Raw genomic sequence first — 14,433 nt, forward strand, 5'->3', positions numbered from 1 at the left:
GAGCAAACCTGCTGCCTTGTTGAAGACAAGGTGACTGCAATGTTCCACAACCCAATCCGTGCCTTTATTGGGAGATATCATTCTGACAGGAATTTCCACATCAGTGAGCCACCCTCCAATCAAAATACAACACCTGACAAAGACAATCACAGAGCATTTAAACTGATTTTCAGGAATCAGATGACATCGTTGGGGGAAAATTGTGTTTGAACACTGGCAGGGCATCAGGAGAGTGGGCTACTCCAGGGAGCTGGATGAGTCCCCTTAGGGTAGTGCAGTCCTCCATAAGCATCACCTAACAAAGAATATGAAACTTACATCCATTAATAAACTGACATTCTGGTGAAAACTGCGAAGACAACCATGCTCTCTGGATCTGCGTTCATCCCACTGAGAGGAGAGTGACTTTATATCCAGGAGGTAACAGAATCTTCCGCCATATTTTACTTTTCATTCATGGGAGGTGAGGTTCGATGGAGAGACCAGGGGTGGAATTTTCCATTCCCGCTGGTGGGAGGGGCTGTAAAATGACGCCCCAGCAATTATTATCCATCCCTAACTGTCGCTGTAAAGATCACAGTCACTCACCTTCCCAAGTACAATGAAAGATTGCCCAGCCATTTCATGGGACAGTTCAGAGGTAACCGCAGTGCTGTGGGTCTGGAGTCACGTGGAGGCCAAACTCCCAAAACATTTCCATAACAAGAAAACATAAGTGGGCCTCATGGATTTGGAAACAAGACAATAGTTTGATAACATCTTACAGATTTATTTAATTAATTGAATATTAATTCTGATGCTGTCAAAAATCTGAAAACATGTCCCGACACCATTGGACCAATCATCTGAATTCCTAATCCAGGAACATAACCATAATCTTCATCAATCCTCACAGTATTCAACTGCCAGGAAGAATCTCTGATCTCACCAAATCTAAACAGGGTGATGATATTGGAAGGAAGTTGTGCCCATTTTGCAGCCACTTGGCAGCAGCTGCCCCTGTCCAGGATCAGCGCACTGAGTCAATATGAGTCAGTGTTTGAATGTGGTGGAGGTGAGGATATAAAGACTGAACGCTGTAAGGAAACGGCAGAGCGAGAGAGAGAAGCAGCTCCTTTACTCTTCGTAAGCAGCCAGCTGATCAGACAAGACATAGAATGAAATCCTTACTCCTCACCATTGCTGCAGTGCAGATCCTCCAGTGCTCAGGTAGGTACTGGAGAGAGAGAGAGAGACACCTCATAAAGCAACACCTTCTTCCCAGTGAGACTCACTGACTGAGATGTCACCAATGTGTTAGAAAGAATTGACTGGAGAATGCTGGAGTGTTTGGTACAACTTTCCTTTTCTCTCTCTACAGGAATCCCCAGCCCTAAGGATGCTCTGAGAGTGTCAGTTGGAAAGCTGAATGAAATCACCGCCATCACCAATCTGTGTGGGATAACCCGGAGAAGAGTGAAGGATGTAAGTGTGTCCAGCTCTCAGTGCGTTTCACTGTCTAAAGTCTACAAGAATATTGCAGAGTGCAGTTAGACACTGATTATTAAACAGGACCAGAATATTCTATTGCTCTCACACTGATGGGTGAACCAGCCCAGGGTAGGAACACGAGATACACTCAGACACTAATGACCTGTTTTCCACTCATTAGGTTTATCGCACAGGAAAATTGTCATACAACGTGGATTTAACATTCTCTGTGAAAGAAACCGTCTGCTCCAAGAATTCCGGACTGGAATTTGATGATCCCAGCTGTCGATTCCGTTCCAAAATGTCCGCAGTAAGTCCAGAGTTAGATTGTCACATCGATTACCTCGTGTGTACGGAGTTATAGCATAGAAACTCAGTGCTGAGCTTGTAGTTATCAATAACTTTAATCATTTCCCTTCTGTTTTTACAGAGGAAAGGTTGGTGTAAAAGCCGTGTGGAATATTTTGCTGATGAGGTGCTGGATGTTGATGTGGAGTGCCGAGGTTTGAAGACATTTGACAGCAAAAGTGGATCATTCGAGTCGAGTGAAAACAGCATTGAGGTAATGTCACCGTTCTACACATTAGGACAATGGCACTGCGACACTTTGTGTTCGGATTTCTCCAGCTGTCAGACTTTCAAACGCTTCCCTTCGAGAAGCCCTGCTGTCAGGGATGAACTATCTGAGCTGTTCTTGGTGCTTTCACAGGCAGTGAATCAGGACAGAGATTTGATCTCTTCTTCCTGTTACTAAGGAAAATAATTGCTCCTTACTGTCAGGGAGTTCACACAACCGAGTCCATGTCATCACTTTAACACTGTAAGCATCGTTCCCACTCTATCAGGGCTGAACTCTTCACTGTTCCATCAGAAACTGTCCAGATGTTTGATGACATCTTCACCAATCAACATTGAACCCCAAAATAAAGGCAAAATACTGCGGATACTGGAACCTGAAACCAAAACAGAAAGTGCTGGAAAATCTCAGCAGGTCTGACAGCCTCTGTGGAGAGAGAATAGAGTAAGAAGTTTAACAACACCAGGTTAAAGTCCAACAGGTTTATTTGGTAGCAAAAGCCACACAAGCTTTCGGATGTGTGGCTTTTGCTACCAAATAAACCTGTTGGACTTTAACCTGGTGTTGTTAAACTTCTTACTGTGTTTACCCCAGTCCAACGCCGGCATCTCCACATCGAGAGAGAATAGAGCCAACGTTTCGAGTCTGGATGACCCTTCGAAACATTGGCTCTATTCTCTCTCCAACATTGATCCCCCACTGCAACCTATCAGAAATTTAATGAGTTAATTGCCGAAATTCTACCGGCCCACACGCCACAGGAATGGGAGCGGGCCAGGGGCGGACAATGGGAAGATCCGTTAACCTGGGGCGGGATTTTCCAGTCTCGGATCGAGTAAGGCTGTAAAATCTCACCCAACATATCTCATTCTTCATTGAATCTCAGTTCGATCATTGATTTAAGGATGATGCTGAAACTAATGCTTTGTAAAAATCAAATCTCCACCCAGCATAAAAATATTAATCTTTTAATACAGGTGATAAACAAGCGGACCTCACGGCCAGCAGTCTATAAACGTAAGTATAAAACAGGATTTTCACCAGAGATTATTGACACAAAATTGTTGATATCTGGATTTCTTTTGTTGCAGTGTAATACATAGAAATATAGAAACCTAGAAACCCGACAGTGCAGAAAAAGGCCATTTGGCCCATCGAGTCTGCACCAACCACAATCCCACCCAGGCCCTACCCCCATATCCCTACATATTTTACCCACTAATCCCTCTAACCTACACATCTCAGGACACTAAGGGGCAATTTTAGCATGGCCAATCAACCTCACCCGCACGTTTTTGGACTGTGGGAGGAAACCGGAGCACCCGGAGGAAACCCACGCAGACACGAAGAGAATGTGCAAACTCCACACAGACAGTGACCCGAGCCGGGAATCGAACCCAGGTCCCTGGAGCTGTGAAGCAGCAGTGCTAACCACTGTGCTACCATGCCGCCCTGCGAGAGTAATGAGCTTTTATTTAACTCAGTATCGTTCCAGAGTCGGGGGAGGGGGGGAATACTGAAATATTGTTCACTCTTTTCCAGCCCCAGTTAAAGTATTCTGGGATGAGCTTCAGTCGAGGTGATTATATTTTCCGGTGAAGATTCCTCACTGTCGAGCAATGTGAAGGCATCAGAGTCAACATTCTGAATATTTACCAGATAATAATTCCTGTGTTCCAGGAGAACACAGCAGGGACACACTGATTAATAATCTCAGTCTCTGTTAGTTTATCCATCGAGCCACAACCCCACTGTCCCAGAGCTGGAATGATTATAGCTGTGGTGGGGAACAGGAGGTGTTTGCTGAGGGATTCTCCATCACTCACTCACTCCATCCCAACTCGGGAATTGAAGGGGTTAACATTTTGAAAATCGAATTTCACTGGAATCTGTTATTTACGGATGAATCTGAAAGTTTATAAAAATTCAGAATCTCTCACTAACCCCCAATTCTAACCGGATAAATGTGAATATTTTTATCCAGGTGTCAAACAAATCAAAAGACTGGTCACAGCGAGGGATTTCAAACGTAAGTAGAAACGGGGATTTGTGTGGGAGAATTGTCTCTGGATCAGCAATAATAAAACATTGAGTTCAGATTGAAGTCAGCCCATCTGAAAATGACCATTCTGCTGATTGTGTTGATTGCAGGAACACAGTGATGATTCAAGAGTCCCACACTGACCCTGAATGAAACGTCTGAAAGAGCCAGCTTGGTGTCAACACAAGAAGACCTCATTCCCATTGAAGAAGATGTTCTCAATTGTCCTTTACTCCTTCATGTATAAGGGTAGCAGGGCAGGGGAGGGTGGGGTGGGGGGGCAGGGGCGGGGGGGGGGGGGCGGGGTGGGGGGGGGGCGGGGTGGGGGGGGGGGGCTGGGGTTCCTGACTGTACATTTCACTGTAACTGGGAGATTCTATTGTTTGTAAATGTTCTGTCCTTTGGTGTGTGTTGTTGTTGTATTCTGTGGATCATAATAAAAGTGTGAAGAGAATATTTCCTGATGTTCCTCCAGATGTTGCTGCTGCTTTCACTGATTGGTTGGGAGCTCAGAACGCTGGGAGCAGCCTATCACACACTGGGACCACTTTCCCCAGTCTCCGGGGAGCTGCTCAGGGATTGGGGCTTCACGGTTTTTAGCCAAGTGTCGGGAGGGGGATAATTAGCAACTGATGGAAACAGTTTATTTTATTAATGTGGAGTGGCCAATTCCGGGGCTCTGTGACAATCTGTGGAAATCGCAGCGGGAATCACGGCGGGCGGGACAGGAAAACTCGGAGTCAGGCCCACAGTTGGAATTCCAAAACGCAGTCTTCCCCTCAGCCTCTTCATGAGGGGTCATGGCAGGGTCATGGCAGGTTCATGGTGGGGTCATGGCAGGGTCATGGCAGGTTCATGGTGGGGTCATGGCAGATTCATGGCGAGGTCATGGCAGGTTCATGGTGGGGTCATGGTGGGGTCATTCCTCTTTCCCCAGGGGTGTCCGAGTTTCTTTTAAATACAGCGCTTGGACATGACAGTGGGGCAGCCGACCTCCTGTCTGACCCGCCCCGAGATTCAACAAGAACCTCACGGCTGCATAATTAATGAGCTGAATATCTCTCCATTTGGCACATTTAGCCGCTACGCTCTCTGACGGGAATCCCTCTGACATCCCGTCCCCGACACGGAACTTAGTCTGGGACAGCAAGATTCCGTCCTCTGAGTGAATTCCTGCAGCTTGTGTGAGAGTGAAGTGTGAATGTTGTTGAACCGTGGGATTTGGGAATATTGGTCTTCAGAGTGGGTTTAGCTTTAACAAAGTCCAGTTCATTCGAGACCCGGTCCCCAGTTAAAGTCATTGTTAAATCTCTTAATGCCGAGGTGTCTCCTCCAGAACGACTCTGCAGCCGGGGCTCAAGGAACACAGATCTATCTTTGTTCGGCCTACTCGCTCCACACTCCAAACGTTGACTCTCCACTCAGGGCGGTTCCTAACCAGCTCACCCCCACACCAGGTCACATGACCTGTTCCCTTAAAGGGACCACGCCTCAACATACACAACAGTTATCATTTGACATTTTCAACAACAAACTAATTCTGTCATAACTGGCCTCAGAATATAAAACAATTTCTGTCTTCAAGGGCCAGAATTTACAGCCCCGCTCTCCCAAAACTGTAAAATCCCGCCTGAGGTCAACGGACCTTTCCATTGTCCGCCTCTCGCCCACTCCGATTCCCGTGGCAGGCGGGGCGGGAAAATTCCACCCATCTCTCCATCGCCACCAATCCTCAGCTGCTTCCTGTTTCAATCCTGACCGAATCCACCCACATTCCTCTTCCCAACAGCAGCAGCTTCCCGATTGGTGGATGAGATCTCACCGAATGTCCACTTTGCATCTTCCGGAATCCACATTCTCTCGCGAAAGGGATCGAGGGATATGGCGGGGGAAGGGGGGGAATCAGATTATAGAATTCGATGATCAGCCATGATCAGAATGAACGGGGGAGCAGGTTCGAAGGGCCGAATGGCCTCCTCCTGCTTCTAGTTTGGATGTTTCTATATTACTGCCTCACGTGGCTAACAGGACACTGGCTGTCCGGGATGTGTAAGTACCTGCTACTACAGAGTGATATCCACCAGGAACCTGACCTGTCAGCAAAAGAGGAGAATCAGTTGATTCTGTGCAGGGACTGCCAGTTTGTCTCCTCCCTGCTCTGAGAGATCTGTCTGATTTCTTTCATGATGTGGAGATGCTGGCGTTGGACTGGGGTAAACACAGTAAGAAGTCTCACAACACCAGGTTAAAGTGCAACAGGTTTATTTGGTAGCACAAGCCACTCGCTTTCGGAGCCACTACCACTACCAGCCACTACCTTTCGATACACATCTCTTTAACCTGTGCTTAACCCTCTCTCCACTCACATTGTCTGTACCTTTAAGACTTGATTACCTGTAAAGACTCGCATTCCAACCATTATTTTGTAAATTGAGTTTGTGTCTTTATATGCCCTGTTTGTGAACAGAACTCCCACTCACCTGACGAAGGAGCGGCGCTCCGAAAGCTTGTGGCTTGTGCTACCAAATAAACCCGTTGGACTTTAACCTGGTGTTGTGAGACTTGTTACTGATTTCTTTCACCCAGAGTGTGAGAGACACTTGGATCTATCGGTGTGAAACTCCCATTGACTTCTGTCCAAATCAACCCCGATTATCAGAGGTAGAAAATGGTGGAGGAATGTTTTCCGAGAGCAGAGAACGCTGACAGCTCCTGAGAGGCACTTTGCTGAAAAGCTCTGGAGCCGGGAGGCTGTCGTTCTGAAGGCCGATTGGGATGGACTTGCTCCTGTGTCGTTCTTTGTGTCTGTGGACTGCAGCTTGTGTGGGTGTCGAAGTGTGAACTGTGAACTCGATACAGCAGCGAGAGAGAAGAGTCACAGTGCAGACACTATCCTCCCGGTTCATTATCATCAGTGAAGTTGGGGAAGGGTCACTCCTTGTGTGATTGATGCAGAGAAGCAGAAAGTGTGAGGAAAGATATCTGTAAAAAGACTCCATGTTTCTCTATTCTCGACTGTTCCTGAATCTGTTCACATTGAGAATAAACCTGTCCTGTTATTCTGAGTAAATCAGACTCGGGGCGGGTCAGACAGGAGGGTGGCTGCCCCATTGTCATCTCCGGGCACCATATTGAAAAGGTACCCGGACACCCCCTCCCCCACCACCCCCGCCCACGCCACCCCCCTCCCCCACCACCCCCGCCCACGCCACCCCCCGCCCACGCCACCCCCGCCCACACCACCCCCCGCCCACGCCACCCCCCGCCCACGCCACCCCCGCCCACGCCACCCCCCCGCCCACGCCACACCCCTCCCCCACCACCCCCGCCCACGCCACCCCCCTCCCCCACCACCCCCGCCCACGCCACCCCCCCCGCCCACGCCACCCCCCGCCCACACCACCCCCCTCCCCCACCACCCCCGCCCACGCCACCCCCCTCCCCCACCACCCCCGCCCACGCCACCCCCCGCCCACCATCACAGAGCGAGCTGGCTGGCTCCTAAAGGACATCGCTGCGAGACTGGGACTGCAGCAGGTGGTGAGGGAACCAACAAGAGGGAAAAACATACTTGACCTCATCCTCACCAACCTGTCTGCCGCAGATACATCCGTCCATGACAGTATCGATAAGTGTGACCACCGCACAGTCCTTGTGGAGACAAAGCCCTGCCTTCACATTGAGAATAACCTCGTGTTGTGTGGCTCTATCACCGTGCTAAATAGGACAGACTTCGAACCGATCCAGCAACTCAAGGCTGGGCATCCATGAGGCGCTGTGGGCCATCAGCAGCAGTGGAATTGTACTCCAGCACAATCTGTAACCCCGGGATATCCCCCACTCAACCATTACCATCCAGCCAGGGAATCAACCCTGGTTCAATGGAGAGTGCAGGAGGGAATGTCAGGAGCAGCACCAGGCAGATCTAATATTGCAGTGTCGCCCTGGTGAAGCTACAACACAGGACTACCTGTGTGGAAACAGCATGAGCAGCAAGTACTAGACTGGGATAAGTGACCCCATAACCAATGGATTAGATCCAAGCTCTGCAGTCCTGCGATATCCAGTTGAGAATGGTGGTGGACAATGAAACAACTCACTGGAGGAGGAGGCTCCACAAATATCCCCATCCTCAATGATGGCGGAGCCCAGCTCATCATTGGTGAAGCATTGAACCAATATTTCTCTTCGGTGTTCACGCAAGGGGACATGAATATAGCTGAGGAGGACACTGGGTTGCAAGGGAGTAGAATAGACAGTATTACAGTTGATAAGGAGGATGTGCAGGATATTCTGGAGGGTCTGAAAATAGATAAATCCCCTGGTCCGGATGGGATTTATCCAAGGATTCTCTGGGAGGCAAGAGAAGTGATTGCAGAGCCTCTGGCTCTGATCTTCAGGTCGTCGTTGGCCTCTGGTATAGTACCAGAAGATTGGAGGTTAGCGAATGTTGTCCCATTGTTTAAGAAGGGGAACAGAGACTTCCCCGGGAATTATAGACCGGTGAGTCTCACTTCTGTTGTCGGCAAGATGTTGGAAAAAATTATAAGGGATAGGATTTATAGTTATTTGGAGAGTAATGAATTGATAGGTGATAGTCAGCATGGTTTTGTGGCAGGTAGGTCGTGCCTTACTAACCTTATTGAGTTTTTTGAGAAAGTGACCAAGGAGGTGGATGGGGGCAAGGCAGTGGACGTGGTATATATGGATTTTAGTAAGGCGTTTGATAAGGTTCACCATGGTAGGCTTCTGCAGAAAATGCAGATGTATGGGATTGGGGGTGATCTAGGAAATTGGATCAGGAATTGGCTAGCGGATAGGAAACAGAGGGTGGTGGTTGATAGTAAATATTCATCATGGAGTGCGGTTACAAGTGGTGTACCTCAGGGATCTGTTTTGGGGCCACTGCTGTTTGTAATATTTATTAATGATCTGGATGAGGGTATAGTTGGGTGGATTAGCAAATTTGCTGATGACACCAAAGTCGGTGGTGTGGTAGACAGTGAGGAAGGGTGTCGTAGTTTGCAGGAAGACTTAGACAGGTTGCAAAGTTGGGCCGAGAGGTGGCGGATGGAGTTTAATGCGGAGAAGTGTGAGGTAATTCACTTTGGTAGGAATAACAGTATAGGGCTAACGGGAGGACTTTGAATAGTGTGGAGGAGCAGAGGGATCTAGGTGTATGTGTGCATAGATCCCTGAAAGTTGGGAATCAAGTAGATAAGGTTGTTAAGAAGGCATATGGTGTCTTGGCGTTTATTGGTAGGGGGATTGAATTTAGGAGTCGTAGCGTTATGTTGCAACTGTACACAACTCTGGTGCGGCCGCACTTGGAGTACTGTGTGCAGTTCTGGTCCCCACATTACAGGAAGGATGTGGAGGCTTTGGAGAGGGTGCAGAGGAGGTTTACCAGGATGTTGCCTGGTATGGAGGGGAGATCCTATGAGGAGAGGCTGAGGGATTTGGGATTGTTTTCGCTGGAAAGGCGGCGGCTAAGAGGGGATCTTATTGAAACATATAAGATGATTAGAGGTTTAGATAGGGTGGATAGTGATAGCCTTTTTCCTCTGATGGAGAAATCCAGCACGAGGGGGCATGGCTTTAAATTGAGGGGGGGTAGTTATAGAACCGATGTCAGGGGTAGGTTCTTTACCCAGAGGGTGGTGAGGGATTGGAATGCCCTGCCAGCATCAGTAGTAAATGCGCCTAGTTTGGGGGCGTTTAAGAGATCCGTAGATAGGTTCATGGACGAAAAGAAATTGGTTTAGGTTGGAGGGTCACAGTTTTTTTTTTAACTGGTCGGTGCAACATCGTGGGCCGAAGGGCCTGTTCTGCGCTGTAATGTTCTATGTTCTATGTTCTATGTTCTATCAGTGTGAAAGATGAGGCTGAAACATTCTGTGGTGATTGTCCCTTTAATGACAACACAGCAGAGTAAGGGTCACCTGACCTGGGTGACCAATCGGGACAGAGTGTGGAATCACAGCATGGTAAGAGAGGCTCCGAGATGGAGAAACATTTTGGGAGCGAGCGACAGCCCCGAGGCTGCTGTACAATTCTTATTCAGAAATACCGGGAGCGATTCCCCCATCGAGCCCCGCAGCTTTCCTGGCGGGTCGGGCTGGGAAAATCGCGGCCTTTTTCCAGGATTTGCGCATTCGCCGGGAACACATGCACATCTCCCAGAGCCGGAGAACAGTCGGAGACCAGACCCCGCTGGAAACCGGCGGGAAGACAGGTCAGTGATTTCAATCCTTTTTTAATGTAATTTAAATATATTTTCAATATCATAATCGGGGACTTTTGGGTCCTGATTGAATCTCCCACCCTGCCAGGAATACTTCATTCAGGGTTCAGACAAGCTCCCCACATTCGCGGAACTAGCGGGAGACCCTGCCGGAATGAAGTGGGGGGCAATCGGGGGGCGGGGGTGCCACCTGGGCATGGTCATGCTGGCAGTGCCAGCCTGTGCCCCCTGCACTGCCCAAGGGGTAAAGTGCCCATGCTCAGGGGGCACCATGGCATTGCCCATCAGGCATCGGGCAGTGCCAAGGGGGTGGGGCCTATTGTGGGAGGGGCCTGGGGCAATTGGTGGGGGTGGGGGGTCCTGCTGCCACTCTGCAAGGGGATCGGTCTGGGATGGAGGGAGGGCAGCGATTGGGCCGGACTGGAGGGGGGGGTGGGATGGTCTGCCGGGGGGTGGGTGCCTGCCTCGTGAGGGGAGTCTGACTCCGGAGGGGCAGCACTGCGGGGGTCCCGGGCTGGCCAGCGATCGAGGAGACTGACAGATCGAGGCCACTGCGCATGCGCAGAATTCCAGAAGTGTCAAACTGCAGCGTGAATAGATCCCGCCCCCCTGGGATTTTCATGAGATTCACGACTGGGACCTCTGCAATGCACAGAGAGCGGAGATTCAGGTGAGAAGCTGAACTGAGAAAACAGTCAGGATCCAGAACAGTTTTCCCATCAATTCAGCGCTTTTGGGAGAATCGCCCCCACCTTTCATGTTCACTAATGTAGTTTGTGAAAGTACATCTTCACACATTCGCAACAGTCTTCAGCCACAAGTGCCGAGTGGATGATTCATCTCAGCCTCCTCCAGAGGTCCCCAGCATCTCAGATGCCAGTCTCCAGCCAATTCGATTCACTCCACGTGATATCAAGAAACGGTTGGAGGTGCTGGATACTGCAACGGCAAAGGGCCCTGATAACATTCCGGCAATAGTACTGAAGACTTCTGCTCCAGAACTTGCTGACAAGTGGTCTGTAACATTTGTGCCACACAAGTGCCAGGCAGTGACCATCCCCAACAAGAGACAATCTAACCATTGCCCCTTGACATCCAATAGAATCCCCCACTATCGACATCCTGGGGGTTACCATTGACCAGACACTGAACTAGACCAGCCATGTAAACACAGTGGCTACAAGAGCAGGTCAGAGGCTGGGAATCCTGAGGAGAGTAACTCACCTCCTAACTCCCCAAAGGCTGTCCACCATCTACAAGGCACAAGTCAGGACTGGGATGGAATACTCCCCACTTGCCTGGATGGGTGCAGCTCCAATAACACTCAAGAAGCTTGATACCATCCAGGACAAAGCAGCCTCGCTTGATTGGCACCACATCCACAAACATCCACTCCCACATGAACAGTGGCAGCCGTGTGTACCACCTGCAAGATACACTGCAGGAACTCACCAAGGCTCCTTAGGCAGCACCTTCCAAACCCACTACCACTACTATCTAGGACAGAGCAGCAGACACATGGGAACACCCCCACCGCCTGCAAATTCCCCTCCAAGTCACTCACCATCCTGACTCCGGAATATATCGGCCGTTCCTTCACTGTCACTGGGTCAAAATCCAGGACACCCTCCCTAACAGCACTGTGGATGTACCTACACCTCAACAACTGCAGCAGATTAAGGAAGCAGCTCATCCCACTCTTTCAAGGTCAATTAGGGATGGGCTACAAATGCCGGCCCAGCCAGCGATGTCCACATCCTGTAAATGAATCAAAAGGAAATCTAATGGACCCTCTGGGAAATGTCTCCTTCAGTTCCAGAACATTCTCCAGCCCTCAGGATATCAAACTGAGTGATTGTTGACACAGACACCTCTCTGTCGCGGCGGCAAAAGCTTCCCGAACTCTCTGTTATTCTCATTGTAAGCCTCAATACAGATACAGGAAAGAGAAATGCAAATCGTATTTCTGCATCCAAAACTCATCCTCCTGTAGCTCCTTCTCCAATAATTAAATTCATTTACAATCAGCAGTGATGGTTTACTCTGGAACGCGGCCATTAACTCCCACTGACAGCAGAATCTTAGCCAATGTCAATATTCGTCACCAAGGGTTTGGTTGTTGACACGAAATCTCGTGAATGGTCCCACAAACCCGTGGGTTTCTTTGGCGTCAGGCTCTGAGTCCCGGGGGGAGGTGGGGAGGCGGGCGGGGGGGGGGGTGGGGGGGGTTGCGGGGGGGTGGGGGGGGTGCGGTTTCAGAGTTTGCCCACTCCACCTCAGTGACCATTTGATGCTCCCCATCTCAGTGCTGACCGGAACAATAGTGTTCACTGTCCTTGGAAAACGATTCATTCTTGTTGTTCAGAGACACTTGGATGTACAAGGAACGTAGCAAGTTAGCATGCAGGTGCAGCTAGGAAGGTAGGTTACATGTTCACCTCTATCGCAAGTTGTCGTGGGGGTTTCTTTTTCGAAAAGGTGGCCAATGTCTCAAAGCTTAGACTCTATTTAAAAACTCGCAAAAGGCAAAATCTCTCTTCAAACGATGTAGCCAAATATATTTTAAACACAAAAATCATACAAGACAAACAAGACATTAATGTACAGCCTTTCGGAGGCCTCCAGAGGGTCAGATCGCTCAGGTACAGTACTGTGAAACCTCTCCAAAGATCTGAGGCACTCAGCCCAAATACAGAACAATTATACCTTTCGTTATCTAAGATACACCTCCTCATTAACTCAGAATCAATTTCATTTAGTGTTACCATGTCAGTCCAGTTTTTGACAAAGTATCTCAGTTAATTGCAATATGCCACTCGATATTTCATTTGTCCATTTAATTCCACACATCTTCCCATTTTGGCTAAACCCACCTCCTGGTTGCTAAGTAACTATGGACGCTTTCCATACCTGAACCTAAGATAACCTCCTCATTAATGTAGTTACTCCGAAGAATGAAGATAGCTGGGTGACGGTGAGAGGGGCTGGGAGGAAGCAGTCAGTGCAGGGATCCCCTGTGGTCGTTCCCCTCAGCAACAAATATACCGCTTTGGATACTGTTGGGGGGGATGACCTACCAGTGGTAAGCCACAGTGACCGGATCTCCAGCACTGAGTCCGTCCCTGTGGCTCAGAAGGGAAGGGGGGAGAACAGGAGAGCAATAGTTATTGGGGACTCGACAGTTAGGGGGACCGATAGGCAGCGAAAGAGACTCACGGATGGTATGTTGCCTCCCGGGTGCCAGGGTCCATGATGAATCGGACTGTGTTTTCAGGATCCTTAAGGGGGAGGGGGAACAGCCACAAGTCGTGGTACACATCGGTACCAATGACATAGGTAAGAGAAGGGACGGGGATTTAAAACAGGAATTTAGGGAGCTAGGGTGGAAGCTGAGAGCCAGGATAAACCATGCTGTCACCTCTGGTTTGTTGCCGGAGCCACGTGCTAGTTAGTTGAGGAACAGGGAGAGAGTGCAGATAAACACGTGGCTGCAGGATGGTGTAGGAGGGAGGGTTTCAGCTACATGGATAATTGGAGCACATTCTGGGGAAGGTGGGACCTGAACAAACAGGACAGTTTGCACCTGAAACAGAGGGGCACCAATATCCTCGGAGGGAAATTTGCGACGGTTCTTCGGGGGGGTTTAAACTAATTTGTCAGGGGATGGGAAAACGAGCTGCAGTCCAGAAGCTAATGTTGGGTGTAGTGAGGTACTGAGGAGGGTATCAAGGTCGCAGGAGTGTACCGGCAGACAGGAAGGTAGGTTGAAGTGTGTCTACTTCAATGCAAGGAGCATCCGGAATAAGGTAGGTGAACTTGGAGCGTGGATTGGTACTTGGGACTACGATGTTGTGGCCATTACGGAGACATGGTTAGAACAGGGGCAGGAATGGTTGTTGGAAGTTCCGGGGTATAGATGTTTCAGTAAGAGTAGGGAAGGTGGTAAAAGAGGTGGAGGAGTAGCATTGTTAATCAAGGATAGTTTAACGGCTGCAGAAAGGCAGTTCGAGGGGGATCTGCCTATTGAGGTAACATGGGCTGAAGTTAGAAATAGGAAAGGAGCGGTCACGTTGTTGGGGGTTTTCTATCGGCCCCCAAAAA

General features: G+C 49.3%; 1 protein-coding gene across 1 annotated transcript; it reads left to right on the forward strand.

Moving 5' to 3' along the window:
* The first annotated feature begins 1,157 nt into the window (after positions 1-1,157).
* On the forward strand, positions 1,158-4,277 carry LOC144504101 (secreted phosphoprotein 24-like). The gene is made up of 7 exons (XM_078229277.1): positions 1,158-1,209; positions 1,361-1,464; positions 1,652-1,780; positions 1,901-2,032; positions 3,025-3,064; positions 4,032-4,076; positions 4,199-4,277. Exons 1-7 carry the CDS (start codon positions 1,158-1,160, stop codon positions 4,207-4,209), a joined length of 513 nt encoding a protein of 170 aa, XP_078085403.1. The 3' UTR covers positions 4,210-4,277.
* Positions 4,278-14,433: the final 10,156 nt, after the last annotated feature.

Source organism: Mustelus asterias, chromosome 14, assembly GCF_964213995.1.
Source record: "Mustelus asterias chromosome 14, sMusAst1.hap1.1, whole genome shotgun sequence".
NCBI lineage: Eukaryota > Metazoa > Chordata > Chondrichthyes > Carcharhiniformes > Triakidae > Mustelus > Mustelus asterias.